Raw genomic sequence first — 21,469 nt, 5'->3', positions numbered from 1 at the left:
ATTGAAAGAAAGCTTATTTCGTCATACGTACATTTTGAAATAAAATCATTCTTTATTAAAAGCATACTTTAGACCTCAAAACAACAACTTTCAAGTGAAGACGCTACCTAATCAAAATTGAAGTTACAATCTTAACTTACAAATTATTATTAAAGGTCATAAATTATTATTAAAATAATTATATATATATATATATATATATATTTATTGGCATAACAATTTTATTAAATCTGAAAATTTGTGATTTTGTGAACATTTCATATTATGAAAGGGAAAAAATTCTAATTCATTTACTTAATATGAAAAGACGTTACAATAAATTTATTAATTTTGTGTTTATTACTGTAATATATGTAATTCTGCATATTAGTTTTATTCTAAAAGATATCTTTTGCAACTGTCTTATGTTAGAGCCATTGAGAAGAACTCATGTCAAACTACGGGCAAAATTCTGCAATTTTTCATTTATGAAAACTGTTAAATATTTTGTGATAAAAACGTGTATTTAAAATGAAACAAAAAATATACAAATTTAAAAACTCTTTTATGGTAATCTATTTTTCTTATCATTCGCTTCGATAGACGTTGTAGATAACGACGCTGAAGTACTTTGGTAATTATTATCAACGACTAAACTAATTTGGCTTCCGACATCCATCATCCTGTATCTATTTTTCCTATTTATTTCCTCTTTCATCGTTTGGCAAATGTCCACAGCGCTGTTCCTCAATTCCATTGGCAGATCCCTTATCATAATTTCACGTATTAATGAATTTCTGACCTCTTTATTCTCACCATATTCATGTACACTTTCTGATTCGAAAACGTTTAAAGTGCTTTTCAATTTTTTCCAACATCGCGATCTATCTTTATCTTTGGTACATATACAATTTATTGTGTTTAGTAGAAATGCAAATAATAAGATACTGAAGCAAAATATCATGACGCTTATTACTATAGAGAAAAATGCTGATCTACAGTATGCACTAACATCTAATGTTCCATCGTTTGATGGGTAAAATTTCCCAGTTGTTAAGTCTCTTAAAAATTTAATGTTCTGTGATATAGTTGAACAATTTGATGAGATATCCAGTTTAATTTCATTGGTAGGTGCTGCTGTTGTCGACAAAACCGCGGTGCCAAGACCTGTTCTAATAGCGTATATATCTTGAACTGTTAATGGTGAATCTAAATCTCTACAGGTATTACTGCTTAGTACTAGTGCAGCTTCAGGTAGTTCCTTTTCCGGATCACCGATACACGTCGTCACCGGAGTACATTTCTGAAGTTGTTCGTTGAAATATGATCTTTTACCCAAATACTTAATATCGCAATCAACAGAATTACAATCATTCAGTGAATTCTGATCCAATTCCATACATTCTTTATACTTTTCATTTTCAATGTAATGTCTTAATAAATAATTAGATTGCATTCTATTGCTAGAAACTTTAGTGTTAAATGGTATACGTAAATCAGTTATGTTTCTTTTATTTCGGCATTGATACTCTAAAGTTAGATCGAGATAACCTATTAGATCGTGTTGAAATAATGTTGGAAACACGAAAATTAATGTCTTGTTTTGTTTAGATTTGACAAAATTTGAATACGCACTGCTCGTTTCGAAGCTACAATCCTTTCTATTGTCATCCACTAGACAAATTTTTCCTCTAGGACTTATCTTACAAACACTACCTCTGTTTTTATTTTCAACATTCACATAAAATTGTATTCCAATTGAACCTTTTACTAATGGCTTAACACCTTTATCTAGAATAGTAATTGTTCCTAGTATTACACTGAAATAGGAGGTCAAGAAAACAATACAGAGTGAAATTTCTTTTCTAAACATAGCATTATTAAACAGTGTGACAGTTACTTTGATGTGTTCATTTTTAAATTATTTAAGGTCTTTGGACTTATGAGGTTTTACATCGTATATTTATTTCAATTTTGTCATTCACAATTCATCTTTTTTAATATTTTCACCGTTGTATTCAGTTTTAATAAAATCTGATGCGCGTTCTGCTATCATCATGGTAGCAGCGTTGGTATTAACACTTGGTATAGTTGGCATTATACTTGCGTCAACCACCCTTAAGTTTTTTACACCGCGTACCTTTAACTTGCTCGTTACTACTGCTGTATGGTCACCATTTTTGCCCATTTTAGCTGTCCCTACAGGATGGTAGACATTAAATGTGATCGTTCTAGCTAAGCACTCCCAATATTCGTCGCTCTCCATTTCAAAATCGTCACATTCTTTATGATAAATTCTTTGAATTGTTGCATTAAGTGCCTTAAAAGTAGGCGTTTCAACAATTCTCATAACTTTCTTTATACTTTTGATAAACACACCCATGTCTCTTTCGTCTGAGAAATAATTTGCATATATTTTAGGGAATTCAACTGCGTTGATTGATCTTAATAATATTTTGCCTCTAGAGAAAGGACGGCATAGTGAAATATAGAATAATAAAATATCATGCTCTTTGTTTATATCAGAGATCTGTTTACATATATCGTTATCATAGGATAATACATATTTGCACATTGAAGAGATATATGAGGTGTTACGTACAAAATAATTATGATCGACTTGGACATCGGGTAAACTTGCATTTTCGTGAATCGAAAGGAATGCATTTATATTAGGTTGATCATAATTCGTTGCATGCGGTCCTGTTTGGTCGACCAAATATTGAGCCATTGCTTTCAGCCAATATACTTCGTCTTCTTGTGTAGAGTTTGTATCAATCGACACTAAAACTGGAATTCTTACATGGTCTTGGAGATTTTCACCCACTGGTAAATTAGCAACAGTTTTAATCTTCAACTCTTTGAGATGTGCCTTTTGTCCTATTCCGGATAACATTAGTAAAATAGGTGTATTAATAGATCCAGCGCTTATAATAATTTCCTTATTAGCGAAAAAAGACGTAGCTTCCCCATCTGATAGAATCACTTTCACTCCTTCAGCTCGTTTAGTTTCATCAATTTCTATTTTAGTTACAAAAGTCTTCTTCAGCACGTATAAGTTTTTTCGTTCTCTTGCTGCATTCAGAAATGCAGTTGCGGTACTAACACGTTTTCCTTTATTAATACCTCCTCTTATATTTCCAACGCCCAATTGACTCGGACCGTTAAGGTCTTCTAAGTGTTTTAAGCCAATTTCTAAATATCCCTTGGTTAATTTATCTGCGATTTTGGTATGGGTGTAGTTTAGCTTATCTATGATAAAATTACCTTCTGTTCCATAGTTTTCTAATAGTTTTGGATTGTTTAAAATCAAAGGGTCGATTATTTTTTCACTCTTCTTAAAGTATGACTTTATGGTCGGCCAGTCCCATCCATCGTCTTTCTCAAAATGCCACCGCGCATAATCACCTGAGCTTCCTTTCATATGGAGAAGTCCGTTGATACTTCCTGTTCCACCTATAACTCTTCCTCTCGGCCAAAATGATCTGCGATCTATACAGCCTTTATTAATATTCTCTTCTTGTTCAGTGTAATACTGGTAAGCATGTTGACTTCTGTGAGTTGATCCTGCAAAGTTGGGAATCTGGAAATAATTTAAATGAATGTAAATGTAGAGAAATAGCACGTGTACACTTTTTAACAGAACAATATAATAATGTAAAAAAATTAAAAAGGCTTTACATGGTTAAATTTGTAAGTTTATAATACATTAGCTAGGAACTGTAATAAGCGTATATTACAAAGTTTTCGTTAGTAAAATGTGACCAAAACGGTTGTTGTGGTAGTGGATTTAATCTTTAAGCGTTTGTTTTATGTAATACCGTATTAAAAGAGTTAGATGAATCTGTTTATAAAATGTAATTTTTTTATTCGATCTTCCAAATTAGTTTCACCCCGCTTAAAATAATCTTCGTCTTATTAAAAGCATTTTTGCCAACCCTTTTTCCGGTGTTCGAAACAGTCGGAATAGCCTTTTTCCATTATAACCTTTAAAACCTTCTACGCTTTGGTTTTTACCTCTTTTGAAAAAGGGTCTTTTGAGTTTGATGAATAGCCAGAATGCGTACGGGACTAAATTAGGTAAATACGTTGGTTGTAAAACGACATGAGTCGAGTTTTTGGCAAAAAAGTCGCGAAGAACCAATGCAGTATGACATCTACCAATTGAAACTTATCGCGTTGAAATATAAAACATCCTTCAAAATGGTTTGGACTGAGCCAAATGATGTTCCGAGACCATCAGCGATGTCCCCAACCGTCACCAAATCTTTGATCTTTTAGATATGACCCTCGTCTGTTTTAAATTATAATTTCACTTAACTTCTTGATCACAGTAGTATCTGGCTTAGATATTGCAGTTGCCCCTGTAACTTATAGTGACCAAGCCACAGCAAAAACTTGTGGTCTAGCAATAAAACCTCGCTAAGCACTAAATAAAGCATACGTAATTATCTGACAACTTTTAATAAATGGAGTGACATTACAAGATAAACTAGGACAGTGATTCCCAAAGTGGTCTATATCGACCCCTAGGGGTCTATGACAACCAGCAAGGGGTCTACGTCAGCGAAAAAAAATTTTGGGGTCCATGAAATGAAAATGGGGTCCACAGACTGGACATCATTAGCCGAGGAGATTTAAGATTAACCCAAAGCATCAGGTTCACCCTTCTCATTAAAATATTGACTTATTGCTTATGTTATTTTATTTATAGTTTATTTAATGTTACGTATATTTTACATAACAGATACAAAATTTTATTTTGAGTAGTTTTAATTTAAATTCAATTAATAAATGTATAAATTAACACGTGTTTTTACTTTAAGTTTTTAACACTAAACTTCACTACAGTTAGAAATTTACAGGAAATCAATATCAGGTAAGTAGGGGGTCTACTCAACACGGAAAAACATGGCAAGGGGTCTACGACACAAAAAAGTTTGAGGAACTCTGAACTAGAAGAATGATATGATGTAATATGAAATTAATATGGCGAGGTTGACTTTAACCCTTACAATGCCCGGGAGCGTTGTCGCGTTTCCAATAGCGATATCTAGTGAAAAATGTTAGCATTGCGATAGCGCTCTTTTTGACAGATCACTTTTGGCACGTGCAGATGTGCACATTTGTAAATAAATCACGTTCATTTTCAATACACTTTATAATTTCCATGTCAATAAATATGTAGTATTCACTTTTTGTATTTTTATCATCTAATATATAAAATTCTCGTGTCACGGTGTTCGAACTTGAACTCCTCCGAAACGGCTTGACCGATTTTTACCAAATTTTACATGCGTATTCAGTATGTCTGAGAATCGGCTACTATCTATTTTCCATACCCCGAAGTGATAAGGGTGGTCCACCCCTAAATTTTATTTTTAATTTTTTTAGACAATTTTTTTGGTTATTATTTTATTATGATACAGCATACAAAAATATACCAAACCTAAATTTTCACCCCTCTACGATCAACCTTTATCTTACATTTGTTAATTAAAAACTTTAATTTTTATTGCAAAACAACGTTTGCGGGATCAGCTAGTCATGGTATAAAATCTTTTGATGAGAATGTTGAGAAGTTATGAATATTGGTGTATTACATCGGAAATGAATATTGTTATTGTTCATATAAAAATGTACTTTTCTACAGGCATTTTTAAGCATATTTTTGTAAGATATTTTTGTCACTGAAAGGGTTAAGCTTTGTAAAGTATCCTTTAAACTTTATCATCATCTCAAAGGACACCCACTGCTGGACAAAGGTCTACACCATAGATGATCACAATATATAAAAATTACATTCTATATTTAAAACCGATTCTATTTTTTTTTTATAAATGGTCCCCGCTGTTGGGGACCTCTCGTTCCCCTATCTCGTGTGGAACTGGGACTTTTTAATTCTAGTAATTTATTCATTTTTTTTTATTAATATCATTCTTTTCTTTCATATCTTCATTCTCTATCATCTTATCTGTCGTACTGTTTCTTTCATTCTACAATTTTCCCAGTCTTTCTCTTTCATTCCATTAGCCATACATTCATCCTCAACCACTACATTCTAGGTTTCCTTACTATTCTATTTTGCAACATTATTTATTGTTCAAATATTTAACACGTATTTTATCTGTAATTATCATCTTATATTATACTATTTATTAAACCGATTCTAAAACCGAAAACCGATTCTATTAAAAACACTTGAGAGAAAGAATTCTTGCGTGTTAATGTTTTGGTAATGTAACTTACTATGCTTTCGATGGGAGGATTTTCCCCTGCCTCAATCAGCAAAACCTTCCAATCCTCTATCTCTGTTAACCTATTCGCTAGAATTGATCCAGCAGTACCGGAACCGACAATTATAAAATCGAAATATTCACCATCTGAAAATAAACGCAACATGTTAAATTTATCAATTTAATTAATGACGATTTGACAAAAATGTAAAAAAATAAACCTCCATAGTTGATTATCAAGAAATGTATATTTAAATACAAAAATATCGTGAAGAAATATTAAAAAATCTATTACAATTAAATAAATAAAGAAAGTATCTAAATTAGAAATTTTCTTAACTTGTTATGTTCATATTAATTATGATTATTTTAAAAATACAGGATGTTTACATTATAAGACATTGTATAATCAACGTTTAGACCATTAATGTGATATTCTTATATGAATATGATCTTGTAATTAAATATCACAGAAGAATTATCACAGCCAGAAGACTTTCTTCTTACTGAAGTAATTTTTTTATGTTTTTACATTTACGTTCAATATTTCGGTTTTTTTTGTTACACTTGTTGCAGTGTTTGCTAAGTTTCTTAATCTATTTTAAAGACATCCTAAGGATGTATAGTTTTTAAAATTACGTTTCCCGCGACTACTTCCTCATCCTTACTCCATATTGGCATCCTCAGGTTGTGCGCCAGTATCTGTGCGGCGGTTGCCGTATTCGCCACATCGATGAATCATCTTCATCGCATCTTGAGTCTCGTCCGTGCAATACACGCACGTGTGTGACGTGATATTGCTACCACTAGATGAACAATGTTATATAGCCCGAGGATGTCTATTGTTCGAACAACGATGACCATCTCGCTCTTTAGCCCCTGAGCCTCGTGGATGGTGAGCATCTTTCAACCTGTCTCTGTACCGTAGCCTTGGTTAATGACAACTTCCTAGCTTACACCCAAGGGGATAATCCTTGGGTGTAAGCTAGGAAGGTGGTTCACTGTTTCAGGATATTCTCCCCAGAGTAAGGACGCCTACTCAGGCAGTGCTCCACCTCCTAGGACGTATATATGCCCTAGTCATATTTATATGTACAATATTTACAACCTGTGTAATGGCGGATATCATGCCTTTAGACATACTCTGCCATTCTATCCAAGGTGGTGACAAGATACATTGTCATAGATTAGTAAGCACATTGGAAAATGTTAAAGAAAAATATTTTATTGTTTTATTAATCTTACAGCAAGTGTTGCGAACTTGAACGTCTAGCTTTCATTCATCTATGAACCTGGTGGTTATCATATATTATCGATGTTTTATGTTTTTAAATATACCTAGTCTATCTCAAGCTACAATTGCTATAAAAATATTAAAAGTAAAAAATAACGCAATGCTATATGAAAATCAATTTCGTCATCTGATCAAGATGCCTAATCTTTCATTTTAGACATCGAGTTATCGGTAACCTTGTATGATACGTAAACTTACTTTAAATGAACTCGCTTTCCACACTAATACTACGTATCTATTTTGTCAAAGTATTTTTTAATATGCCGTATGCCCTTTGTCCATTAAGATTTATGTCTTCATCATATTTAGAGTTGTCTACATATATAACTTCATTGCATTCAAATAGTTGTTTGTGGATTAATTATATAGGATTGTCATTGCTTTAAAAAAAAGTTTTCGGAAGATGGGCAGTAGCGATCTTTACGTATCATGATACCACACTGCCATCACTCACCAGTCTGCCAAGAGTGGTATTATGGTATATCCCATCATAGATACCTTTCGGAGAAGCCCTGCAGTGGAATTTTATAAACTGAAATGACAATGTTAACCTTATTTACTATGAATTTTTTCAGTACTAATACTGATCACTAATGTTCTATTTTCTGTCTCATCTGAAACGACATACCATTCTATCTTGTAGGTATAAATATAGAAGATAATAGATGAAAGGAATATGAATATGTGATTCGCATTGTTTGCCGCATACGCATTTATCAGCGGGCAGGCGGGCGGTGCATTTTATTGCACGACTACCACTGCATGTGCGGAAGTGGCTAAATATTGGTCCTTTTCGTACTTAGATGAAAGGAATATTGAATAGTTACATGAAATTTTCTCGAAGGCATCATCAGGCCAATTTTCAGTAATCAGACACTGTGCTGCTAGCATGTGAGTTATCACACCTACAAATGCAGCTCCTGCCGGTCCGATCGTGTTCACAGGACACGATGCATTGTAACATGTCATCCTGAAATTATAATATTTATTTGTTATATCCGCACATGCGTATTTAATATAAATAAATTGTTTCGCACATTCATTAAAGATTAATGTAAATCATTTTTTTATTTGTTAAATATTTTTTTACGGATTATACAGGCTTATTGGTTAATGTACGTTTAGTTTTAAACGCCTATATCTATTTTCTTTAACCCTTAAATGCGTAATGATGAAAAACTGCAACATAACACTTTGAATACAATAGTGTACAGTAAGTGCATAGTGTTGTATATCTACAACAAAGTTTTCTTTGATAAGTATAAAAATATTATATTTAATATTTTTATATCTTTTCCTGCATCGTAGGTAACTTATCTGCAAGATATAACTATTTTTAAAAGTATAAATGAAAGTCATACATTTAAGGGTTAAAAAGAGATCTCTTTGAAATATGTTATATTTCTTTTCCATTGCAATGCGATTAGCCATAATTTTCGACATTATAAATTCTACACGAACAGATAGTTAATAATAAATAATTTTAATATGTAGTAATTCTAATGTTAAAATTATTTTTCTTAATTTACCTATCATTAAATTACTTATATTATCTGTGCAAATGAGCTTGTATATCTCACTCCGCTTATTCAAAGATGTTACACTTCTAACAAATCACTCTAAATAAGCGTAACGAATTTTTTTCATTTATTTATTAATATTATATATTTATAGCAATATTAGGCAATGATACCAGCATTCAAAATTTAGGTAATAATAAATTTGATAATAAACTACTCAAAACAAAATAGGGCCCACCGCAACTTTGTCTCTAATCGTGTTTATAAATAACTCATATACTAATCATTGACAAAATGAAGCACTACTACTTCTAGCACACATGTTTATTAAAAACAAACAGTGACTATAAAAGTTTTTATTGACAGTCTACTTAGTGCTCATTTTCTCTAAAAATGTGTATTTAAGTGTATTGCGATAAAATTAAACAATTCAAACGTTATTTTGTGTTAATTTAATGTGTAAAACCCTAATTCAACATTGACAAATTGTAAAAATTTAATAATCATGTGTGCACATAAATTAAGGGACAAAATGATGGCCCTATTTTGTTTTGAGTAGTATATATATAGGAAATATATCGACACCTTAATATTTAAAAATATATGTACGTGACGTATTGTATTGTTTCGACAGATGTTTGTACTGTAAGCCGTAAGGCTTTTATAACTTCGTCGGTCAAGAGTTCAAGGAGCGGAAGGGTCGGTGAACAAGTGTCGTGACGTTGTCGTATTCTGTATTAATGTCGATTCTATTTTACTATTTGATGTATTTGATGTTGTGCTGCTAGCAGATCTAGGCTTTGTACAGCTTCATCGAACTTGAGCCTGTGGAAACAGAGGTCTACGTACTAAAAATTTTACGCTGGGGATCGTACCTCAGTAGCTACGAAGACGTCTACACGCGGAGAACTATAGCCGTGTAGGTGTATAGTGTAGTGAGTGGGGTGTTGTCGATTTTGCCGCGCGGTATCCTTTTTATACCTTTAACATCAACTAGCGTCATCTGTCAACACAGGCCGACACTACAGAGATCCGACATTGTTTCCAAATGAACAATTGTATCAAAGCATCACCACCACCACCACCATCACCATCATCACAACAATCATCACCATAATCACAATCATCATCATCACCACCACCACAATCACAATCATCACCACCACCGTCACAATCATCACAATCACCATCACAATCGTCATCATCACACTCATCATCGTCACAATCATCATCACCATCTCAATCATCATCATCATCACAACCATCATCATCGTCATCATTTCAGTCGATGGATGCCCACTGCGCTACCTACATACAACAACTTCCCGCAACCTTAACTACTTCGTCGGTCAACCTAGTGGAAGGCCTACCGGCTCATGAACTCGAGAACCTTCAGACACCAATGGCCATTGATTTCACGAGCGATGTGGCTCCCCCCAACTGCCACTTCAGACAAATAATTTTATGAGGTACGTCAGTGATCTTGGTTCTTCGGCTTTTCTCCCCATTTCTTATTCGGTTTCACAGCGAAACTTTAAACATAGCCCTCCCTTTTACTCTCTAGGTGAAGCCTACTCATAATACACACATACACATATATAAATGTGATTTAATTAATGAGTGTATCTACTATGTTAATTTTATATTGTTATAGTTTTAAATTGTTGAAGTTACGAGCCGTTTCGAGTGGTGTATGTAATTATAAATTATTAATTAATTTCGTATTACCACTTGTTACATTTTAATAACGGCCTCTTGTTTCAGCCCACTTTAATTATTTCGATAGAGTTCGCGGTAGTTTAAATATAGAACCTTTTAGTTTGTAGTAGGCGGGTGAAGTGCTGTTATTATGTTTTATTAGACTAAAATATTTTATTTATTATATATTGTTCGCAGTTACAGGAAGTCGCTGGATACGGGTCTGTGTAAGACCAATCATTGTGTGGACTTTGTGGGGGGTCTATACCTTGCAATAAGCATCTATCGGCTCTATCTATCGGATTTAAACAGAATAAGGATGTATTGATGGTTTTCCGTAAATCGCTAATTGAGGTCGTGGAAAGTCGGTGTGTGCAAGCCGCTTCAAAAGATAGGTTTGATCGGTGAGCGTGAATGTAAGGAAAACTCTTTCAACCTGCTACGCGGACCGTCAGCCCCGAGAACCGCACTTAACAACTCTCTTTGTAACGCGATAGAATCGACAACGGAGATTCCATTGAATGCTACGAAGCTACATTTCCTATGATGACATCCATTATCTTAAAATAAAGCTACAAGCGTTTCAAAAGTATACTAAGTCAACTATAAAACTAGTCCGTTTTTTTCTCCTTAATAAAGTCGTTCTCACATGTTGATATGCCCGCAAAAAAGACAGTCGTGTTTCTTAACAATGGAAATATTAAAACCTAATATCTAATGGTGGTAGAAGAAGGTGCTAATTTATATTGCGGTAATAGAAGAAGTCGCTAGAAAGAACTACAAACAATATGCTTTTCAACTTATGTAATCAAGTGAGTTTGACTAATTTCTCCTTCTTCTTCTTTTTAGCCAGTAGAGGCATTGCAAGGCATAGAGCTCCTTCAACGATCGCCACGATGACCGGTCTTTCACTGCCCACATCTAGCGACTTTTCTTAACTATGTCACGATTTGTCACTCTGTGTCACGCTGCGTCACACTGCGTCACACTGCGTCACGCTTTGTCACTCTGTGTCACGCTGTGCCACGCTGCGTCACGCTGCGTCACGCTGCGTCACGCTGCATCACGCTGCGTCACGCTGCGTCACGCTGCGTCACGCTTTGTTACGTTGTGCACGTGGTCATTACCCGAGAACCTTTCAGCTTTAAAGGCACGAGAGATGTGGTTCGAATAACTAACATATCTAACAACTTGCAGTGTAAAGATCTCAAAAATTGCTTGTAGTCATATTTATATCTTCAGTTGTACGATACTCATTTTTGGACATAAACCTCTCTCCTTCATTATAGAGATAGTTGAGAGCAACCTGCATTTAGTGTCTCCTATTGACTTTAATAAAGTCATCATTCCACTTAAGTACTTCGGAATTATTTGAAGAACCTTCGACAGGGAGAAATGATGATCACCGACAAAAGCGGGCAGTAACGTGGATATAGCCCAACACCACACACGGAGTTCAGTCCAGATCTCCTCTACACTTTACACAACGATTTAAGATGTTATACAGTTACGCATCAGCCGGGATAGATAGCGTGACAATCGCCTAATTTAGCGCACTAAAATAACACAACTTTGTTTCTTACCTTGCAATAATTGTAAAAACTTAACACATTCTCCTATATAAAATAAACACTAGTGAAACAAAAACAAAATATTTTACCGCCTATCACACGAAGCGAGAACGGAATGAGTCAATAAGATTTGGGCGAGCCATTCTCTTATCAATTTAATAATGCCACGAGGTCCTGTGATAAGAAATACGTGGTTTAATTGCATGATATATATCGATAAATATTGTAATCAAATATTTATTTATTGCAATTTTTTATTTTACATATGGGGTTCTCGTGAGAACGCATGTTACTGGCCATTACAGCTACAATACTTTTTTGAATTTAGAATTCATGCACATAAAAATAATATTTTTTAATTCTTTATAGGTGAAGCATTTGATCTCTCGCCTGATGTTTAGCGATGACGTGGTCTACCATGGTACATGCTTGACTAGAGGAAACCTAATCACTCTTGTCTTGAAGACTTCTAAGTTATGACTGGAAACTACGACGCCGTTAGGTTGTTCTACTCTTTGCTGTTTGAACTATAAAAGTATTAGCAAAATGCTTAGTATGGATGCTAAGAATTTCAACCGTGTATCTCTTGAATCCGTGCATTTTGTTGTTCGATGGAAGAAAGGAGATGCTGGAATTAAAAAGTGTAGTCTGTAGAAAGAATATATATCTATATACATACGAGTGTGCGCACGTGTGTGTGTGTGTGCACAAGTGTGTGTGTGCACGCGTGTGTGTGTGCTCGTGTGTGTGTGTGCGTGCGTGCGTGTTTGCGTGCGTGTGAAGCTATTTAAAATCCATTTTTCAATCTCTCTTTATCTCTAACAATGTAATAATATGAATATACAGAATGATTGGTAGTTGTATCTCATAATCCGTGATCCTGCTATTAAGTTTTTAGGTAAGTCTTCTTTTTTCTTTTGAATACTTTATTATATAGAAATATATTAAACTATTAATATATTATTAGGTATTTATATACTTAATAGCAATGAAACAAGCATGGTTACACGAGTGATATGCAATGTTCTCTGCCACTTAAGACCAGCTGTCGATCTACGCCTGTGGCTGTAGTGGCTCTACGGATCTTCTCATTACTGAAATGTGAACTTAATTTATTTCATTGCTTTGAACAAAATCTGTACTGTGGATAAAATTAATCTTCATGTGTTGGACTTAACATTTTCTCTATTTAGTTTTATTTTTACATTTAAAACTAAATGTCATGTTATCCAAGGTAGAGTTATATAACTAAACAGTAACGTACGTAAATAATTTGTTCTTAAAATAGAATATTTCAGAATTAAATTACTTTTTTTTTAAACCTTACATTCAGAAACAAAGTAATTAATATTGGCGTTTTCTTTGTTAAAAATCTTTTACTGTGTTCATCAAAGCAATTGTTCGACTATATTAAAAAATTTCTTTTTGATTCTTTCTGATTTTTATTCATTAAAATCTCTTTATCATTGTGATGTCTTTCTAATTATTTGTTAATTTGATCGTTTTTCAAAAGATCATTGTGTGTTCTTAACAAAGGCTTTCATTGTCACGGTACTGATATATTATACAGGAGGTTTGGTTATAAATAAAAGACTTAAGGAGTAAGTAGTTCATTTGTCAGGAAAAGCCTTTCTAATCTTTTACATTTATTTCCAATCATATTGACTAACTCATTCAATATGTTATATTAATTTATATTTTATATTGGAATGTTGCAGGTTATTAACATCTGGCAGTACAATGCATCCGATACGGATGGACAGCATTCAGGTAACTAAAAAAACCTCTTCTCGTCTAAAATACCGCAACGTTTGAAGACGAAGGTCTTTGACCAGGGTATGTTGGCAGTGATGACACACGGATCTGAGATGTGGTCTTAGGACGGGCTGCATTATAAGGCTCAAGACCTAAAGAACAATGGAGAGGGCTATGCTCAGTTTCGCTGAGGGATAGAATCAGAAATGAGAAGTTCAATAGAAGAACCAAGATCACCGACGTAGCTCAGAGTTACTCATCTGTAGTAGCAGTGGGTGGAGCACAACGTTCGTGCAACCTCAGAGTCACACATGAGAGCAATGGAGAGAGCTGTGCTCGGACATCGCGAGGTCGTATCATAAATGAGGACATCGACAAAAGAACCAAGATTACCGACGTAGCTCGAAGAGTGACTCGTCTGTAGTGGCAGTGGGTGGGGCACAACGCCCGTGCAACCTCAGAGCCACACATGAGAGCAATGGAGAGAGCTGTGCTCGGAGATCGCGAGGTCGTATCAGAAATGAGGACATCCGCAAAAGAACCAAGATTACCGAAGTAGCTCGAAGAGTTACATGTCTGAATTGGCAGTGAGGTCGTTGGGGCTGAAAGGTTCATGAATGATGACCACGAGGTGGTCCAGGTGGACTGGTCATAGTGGTAATCTTTAGGCCTTGCAGTGGACTTCCATCGGCTGAAAAGAATAAGTATGCTATAAAGAATGCCTATAAGGCATTAAGACCGCCATTAAACAAATTAAGAGTGAATGAATATATAAAGTCAAAGTAAAATAAAAGACAATCCATGGCTTTGAAAACTTCGTACTTCAAATAAACTAGATCCTGAAATAAAATAGCAAAACTGTAAAAGGAACAGTGACAGGCGAATTTGCAGGACTTTATCTCGTGTAGCGCCCGCCCGCCTAGGCCTGACCACCCCCCGCGGCTTTAACTATTAACTTTGCCGTCGTAACAAGAAAGTTTTTCCATATTCAAACAAGCTATTTTATTAGTAGGTATAGCTTACAGTATGGTATTAGTTACAGCCTTTCTTATGACGGCAGAATAACACTCACTGTTTTTATGCCTGTAGCATATCTCTGTTACGAAATTAAGCGGCGAAACGAAAGGGATACGTGAAATAAGGTTTATTTCGAGTTGAAACAAAATGTTCGAAACAGAAGCCACCCATAGGGTGCTAGCGTTTGATAACTGCCGCCCTCGCGCTGGCTGGCTGTTTATGTCATAACATTGTTGTACTATGATGATCCAGGACTATACTTTTAGCTGTCTCAGGGATCATCATCAGCGCTGCGACGCCCGTGTGCATTGTACATCCTGCACTATAGGGTAAGCCGCTTCTGCGAATTTGTATAAATTTTTCCTTGCAAATGCTATCTTTGGCGAGTATCTCTTAGCTGAATATGAGAGAAGATGTATATTTAATCACCCTATATATTACTCATCATTTAAATGTAACAATAAACTCAACGTTGGACCATAGTTATTACAATATTAATCAAATAACAATATTACGTACAGTACCTAATATAAATTCTACGATAAAATCTAGATAGACAGTTATTTCGATTGCGAATGAATATAAATTATCTGTATTAACGTAATCCATAATGTTATGTTATCGATTCGATATACAGATAATAAATATAAATGATTTCAGTAGTAAAATTGCAACTATACTTTGATATCATTGCGTAAATAAATAATCATTACGATTGTGATAGATGTTAGTGATTGAATTGTAATTGTAGAGTATATATATTCATTCTAAAGATTTTAACCCTTTCCATTCCGAGGTTGTTATGTAGCATCGATAAAATTTAATTGAATTATAGTATCTTGCGATTCTAGAATATGTTTCGTTCATTCGTGATTCAAACATTTTAGTTACAAAAATCTTTCCTGTTTTAAAATTTTCCGCAAAAAGAAGTATTACACCATATCGAGTATCACTCGACAGTGGAGCTTGTGGAACAAAATCAGTGTTGAGTGACACTCGACATTGGAGTGGAAAGGGTTAAAGTGTTTAGTGTTTAGCTCCTTTGCTGATAATAAATAAATTTAAACTTAGAAACTTTTATGGGTTCATGCACAACAACTTTGCTAAAGATCATAATATGATCCAATGCATAGTTTACGATTCCATAAAGGACATACAGATAAATATTAATTTTTATATACATAGAAAATTAATGTAAATAAATACATTTAAAAAACTTTTAAGTTAAACGGTTTTTTGATACCCATATTGTGGTGGCAGTGGAAAAATATGTACCTAGTCCGCCATATTGGAACGGCGTCCATCTTGAATTTTAAATTTTGACATAATCATCTTGTTTTACTAGTGTAGCCCTTTCATTTGATACCCATATTGAGGGGATTAAGGAAAAATATGTAATCCGCCATTTTGTATCGGCATCTTAGATTTATAATGTTATTGATTTTATTATATTGTATTGTCATCTAAATTAAATGTGTGTACCAAATTTCAGATCAATCTGACAACGGGAAGGTGCTTAAATTTCAATTTCTAGTTTTGACCCAAATAAACAAATTCCGTACGGGTCGAACTAAATAAAACCGTTTAAAAACTAATATTATTCTAGTTTACAGTCCACTGAAATAACGGTCTATAAAATCTGAACACATTTACAATAGCATGGGCGCTTTCTCTGGCTATCACATTGTTATATATGTGAGGTTTTCATAAAATATCTGTCGTAAACAAAACGACTCTAATCAGAATTCGGCTTATTGAACCTATCATCTGCGTGTGATACTGTGATCAAAGAGTAACGTGAATATGTTTATAAAATGTATTTTTTTTTTATTTATTCTTCTAAATCAATTTTATCTCCTTCAAAGTAATTGTCGATTAATAAAACGCACACATGCCAACGCTTTCTCTAGTCGGAATATTCTTTTTCCGGTGTAGCCTGCATGACCTTCTTCGTTTCAATTTTTATATAAGCGAATACGTTGTTTGCGGAACAATATATAAGTGGAGCACCAAGCAACCAATAAAATTATATATACTATATGTATATATATACATATATATGTATAAATAATGAATCCTTGTTATTATCGATATTAAAAATCAGCCGTAGGACTTTCAGCCGTAGTCCTCTCTCATCGATTTCCAATAGGAACGGTAGAAGGAGGCTTTTAGAGGCATTTAGAGCCTTCCGACGACGTTTCTACGCTGCGATCGCAGGTCCGACGTTTGCACTAAAGAACCTTAAAGATTCAACGGCTTTTATATATACATTATTAATAAAAAGCCTCCTCCGATTTATAAGCAGTATCGATACCATTACTAATATATCTATAAAATTTATATTTATGATTTTTTCAATCTTTTATGAGATATCTAATAAATAAAATTTCCATGTCAAAATGTTAGTTACCGTACTCCCCCGAAACGGCTCGACCGATTTTTACCAAATTTTATATGCTTATTCAGTAGGTCTGAGAATAAGCTACTATCTATTTTCCATACCCCTAAGTGATAAGGGTTGTTCACCCTAAAAATTAAATTTTTTGACGATTTTTTTTTATTTTATAATATGGCATTAAAACATCCCAAAATTTTCACCCCTCTACGATCAACACTTTAATTTTTTTTTGCAAAACAACGTTAACGGGATCAGCTAGTATTTTTATATGTTGTACGTTAACAATAATTATCTTAAATTCCAAAAATAACAGGCGTCGTCTATAGTGTCTTTACAAGGAACTGTAAAAATTTGTTGTACCAAAGTTTTGACTGCAAAAATCTCTAATTCATTTGTAATAAACGGAGTCCGATTTTTTTAGTAAAATTACCCATAATTTTATTGGACTATCATTTACAAAATTCAATACGCATATTAAAGGTAAATAGACGAAAATGTCTTATTATTCAATAAACGAATATTTAAATGACAAAAATCCTTTGCAGCCATATCGCCTGATTATTTTGATTTCATTTAGTCTGTGTCTGATAAAGTGTATAAGTATAAAACTGTGTTGTTCAACCATTAAAAGATCATCAATAAGTGTTCTTTTAAAAGTTCCAATGTTTAATAAATGAATTTTATCTTTATCTTTGGTCAGAGATATCTTGATAAATATATAAGTATTGATTGAATAAATAAAAACTAATAAACCAATATAATAGTTTTATAAATGAATTTCTAGGTCTAGCTGAAAAGTCATTGAAATGCAAATGAAATCACTTAGGTACATCGTACACGCCGAAATCATTTCAGAATCAAAATTGACAATCCAATGCATTTGGGAAATGCGGTGAACAAACGAGACGTACTGTATGAGGAGAGTGAGTACGTGAAATGCATTCCAAGTATTCGATGTCCAAATTGTTAATTTAATTGGTTATAGTTGTAAAAGTTTTATTGTGGTGAAATAGCTCATTTTCTGTCAACTGATGTATGGTATACCATAGCTTTAACGAAAGTTTATATATGTTTTGATATTTTAATCATCTTCTGTTTTTTGATCTCTCATAAAAATCATCACGATCACCAGTCTTTCCATAATCTATATCATCAGTTCACCTAGTGAGAGCGGACATTCTTAGCAACCAGTGTGATTCGCATTGTTTGCCGCATACGCATTTATCTGGCGGGCGGTGCATTTTATTGCACGACTACCACTGCATGTGCGGAAGTGGCTAAATATTGGTCCTTTTCTTACTTAGGATCGACTTCCGCGAGGTAACGCCTGATTTCATTAAATATTCTTAGCAACCATTCCCACCGCTGATATTGCTGGACCAGGAGCTGATTTGTTTTGTGGTACATCTATTCTTTATTTGGAGTCTCTCGTTTCACCTACCTTGTGTGGGGAAGAAACATTACAAATTCGAGTAAAAAGACTTTTTAAATTTTAATTCTACATTCTTTTACGTTCTTCACTTTATCTTCTATTCATTCGTCTTACGCTTCACATGATCTGTCATTGTCCATCTTTCTTACATCTCTTTTCTGCCTTTATCTACATTCCTAGATCAAAGTGTTTTAGAATAATTACCACAGATTATTTTATATCACACTCTTTATATTTATTTACACGTGGTTCATCTATTGGGGAGACATAGCATAATACGCCTTTGACACCCACAGGATTAATAGGGGTGGGATTATTCTATCCCACACGTGATTTAAGCGTATAAGAATATTCTAAAGCAACAGGAAACTCGACCAGGAGGCTCTAGTGCAGTATTTTGAAAACTTTTTTGTGCTATTTCCTATCCTAGCCTTGCTAAAATTATTACGTTCCTTTATGTAACATAATTTTGATATCAAACTCGTGTCGAGTTCACTTTCAAAGTGCGTCTCTTAATAATCAAATTGTCCCACATGTGGGACGTGGGCATGACATTGAGAAACACTGCACTATAAATTATTATTTATGTTACATTATTATATCTATATACTTCTTCTTAATCGTTTAAAGAGTCTGGTATCCTGAAGAGATTTGACGGGATAAAAATCCATGTCTTTACCTATCAGCTTCTTTGTTTTTCTCAGGGTTCTTGTCTTTCTTCAGTTATTGATTTAACATGATCAGACTTGAGGGTAGGTGATCGTCCACCTGGTTGTTTATTTTCTATTTTCTTTATTTGTCCGTGTGCGATTTGGTGACGAATTAAAATGTTGTTAAAAGCCATATACTTGTTTGAAGGTTATTCCACGATCAAAGGAACATTAGGATACGGTTCCAAATGTTCACCAGGTTTAAATAAGAGTACTTACCTTTGTAGAGAAAGCTGAGATGATCACTTTTCTTCGTCGCTTATTTACACGACCATGATGGTACAATAATATATATAAATTATTAATGAATATTACAAACTGACAGTCCAATTCTATTATTAAACGGTTTTATTTAGTTCGATCCGTACGGAATTTTTTTATTTATTTGGGTCAAAATTAGAAATTGAAATTTAAGCACCTTCCCATTGTCAGATTGATCTGAAATTTGGTACACACATTTAATTTAGGTGACAATATAATATCTTCTTCTTCTTCTTCTTCTTTCCCTTTTCCCTTTATTTGGGGTCGGGTCTCCTTATCAATTTGCGCCAGGCCATTCTATCCTGGGTTGTCCCTGCATCAAGTTGAAGGGTTTCCAGTTCCTTTCTGATATTAGACCACCACGTAGCTTTTGGACGCCCTCTCCCTCTTGGGAATTCTGGGAGGCTTAAGGCAGTTTTTACTACGTGGTTATCTGGTTTCCGTTGAATGTGGCCATACCATCGTAATCTTTTTTCCTGTAATTTGCTGGGGATCGGAGCTACCTTAAACGAACCTCTCATATATTCGTTCCGTATTTTGTCCATTCTAGTGACGCCACCCGACCATCTAAGCATCTTCATCTCATTGACATGAAGTGTTTGCTCGTGTCTCTGACTTACAGTCCAGCATTCCGAGCCGTAGAGCATAGCTGGTCTGACAACTGCTTTGTAGACTTTACCCTTGGTCTTAATGGGCATACGGTTATCACATAGAACGCCTGACACTTCCCTCCACTTCATCCATGCAGTTTGTACCCTGTTCTTGACATCAGCGGTTGAGTCTGCATCGATACTTAAGGTCGACCCTAGGTACCTGAACTTAGTGACGGATGGTATTGGAATGCCACTGATGTTCAGATTGCTATGGCCTTGTGTTGGTGTTGGTGCAAATGCACAGTGCATGTGTTCCGTTTTGGATCTACTTATGCGGAGGCCGTTGGATTCTAGTTCTCTAATCCATAGGTTCAGGTCTCTCTGCAAATCATCCGCTGATTTGTTTGCAAGAACAATATCATCTGCATATAGAAGGCACCATGGTAAGGCATTCTGTATATCCTTTGTGAGGTAATGCATGACGCAGTTAAATAATAATGGGCTAAGTGCGGATCCCTGATGAACGCCAACTGTTACTTCGAACGGGTCACTGAGTCCTGCCGGGCTTCTCACCTGGGTCGCGCAGTTGTAGTACATGTCTTTTACTATGGAGACATACTTTTCGGGGAGGCCTTGAGACCTGAGAGCTTGCCATACAAGTTGTCTTGGCACTCTATCGAAAGCTTTTTCCAGGTCAATGAAGACAATATGTAAATCTTCTTTATTGCATCTATGTTTCTCCATAATAATTCTCATGGCTTGAATTGCGTCCGACGTTGATTTACCAGCAGTGAAGCCGAATTGGTTTTCCGTGACCGTTGTTAGCAGCCGCAGTCTATTATTAATAATTCTTTCGAAGAGTTTAAAAGTGTGTGATGTTAATTTTATCCCCCTGTAATTTCCACAAAGTGAAACGTCTCCTTTATGCTTGTAAAATAATATTAAGTAGCTATTCCGCCAGGAGTCTGGCATTGTACCGGACGTGAGGACAAGATTTAGGAGTTT

At 34.6% G+C, this 21,469-nt stretch overlaps 2 protein-coding genes across 2 annotated transcripts; both read right to left on the bottom strand.

Moving 5' to 3' along the window:
- Positions 1-531: 531 nt before the first annotated feature.
- Positions 532-1,859, bottom strand: LOC137932165 (uncharacterized). Its single transcript, XM_068775756.1, has one exon. It carries the CDS (start codon positions 1,850-1,852, stop codon positions 545-547), a length of 1,308 nt encoding a protein of 435 aa, XP_068631857.1. The 5' UTR covers positions 1,853-1,859; the 3' UTR covers positions 532-544.
- A 101-nt stretch (positions 1,860-1,960) lies between these two features.
- Positions 1,961-12,390, bottom strand: LOC137932166 (ecdysone oxidase-like). Its single transcript, XM_068775758.1, has 4 exons — positions 12,311-12,390; positions 8,337-8,479; positions 6,229-6,362; positions 1,961-3,562 (listed from the first exon to the last, which is right to left on the bottom strand). Exons 2-4 carry the CDS (start codon positions 8,476-8,478, stop codon positions 1,961-1,963), a joined length of 1,878 nt encoding a protein of 625 aa, XP_068631859.1. The 5' UTR covers position 8,479; positions 12,311-12,390.
- Positions 12,391-21,469: the final 9,079 nt, after the last annotated feature.

The sequence above is a fragment of the Battus philenor genome, unplaced genomic scaffold, assembly GCF_028537555.1.
Source record: "Battus philenor isolate CCGP_79_NKW_IND1 unplaced genomic scaffold, ilBatPhil1.0.hap1 SCAF_9, whole genome shotgun sequence".
Lineage (NCBI taxonomy): Eukaryota > Metazoa > Arthropoda > Insecta > Lepidoptera > Papilionidae > Battus > Battus philenor.
This window is presented reverse-complemented; position numbering and strand designations above follow the sequence as displayed.

What these genes read in the sequence shown, in the direction of transcription:
- LOC137932166 (XM_068775758.1), bottom strand. Translation starts at nt 8,478, where the DNA reads ATGACATGTTACAATGCATCGTGTCCTGTGAACACGATCGGACCGGCA. An exon ending in TGCCTTCGAGAAAATTTCAT is followed by an intron (nt 6,363 to 8,336) that starts GTAACTATTCAA and finishes GTTTATTTTCAG; the next exon opens with ATGGTGAATATTTCGATTTT. An exon ending in ATCCTCCCATCGAAAGCATA is followed by an intron (nt 3,563 to 6,228) that starts GTAAGTTACATT and finishes AATTATTTCCAG; the next exon opens with ATTCCCAACTTTGCAGGATC.
- LOC137932165 (XM_068775756.1), bottom strand. Translation starts at nt 1,852, where the DNA reads ATGTTTAGAAAAGAAATTTCACTCTGTATTGTTTTCTTGACCTCCTAT.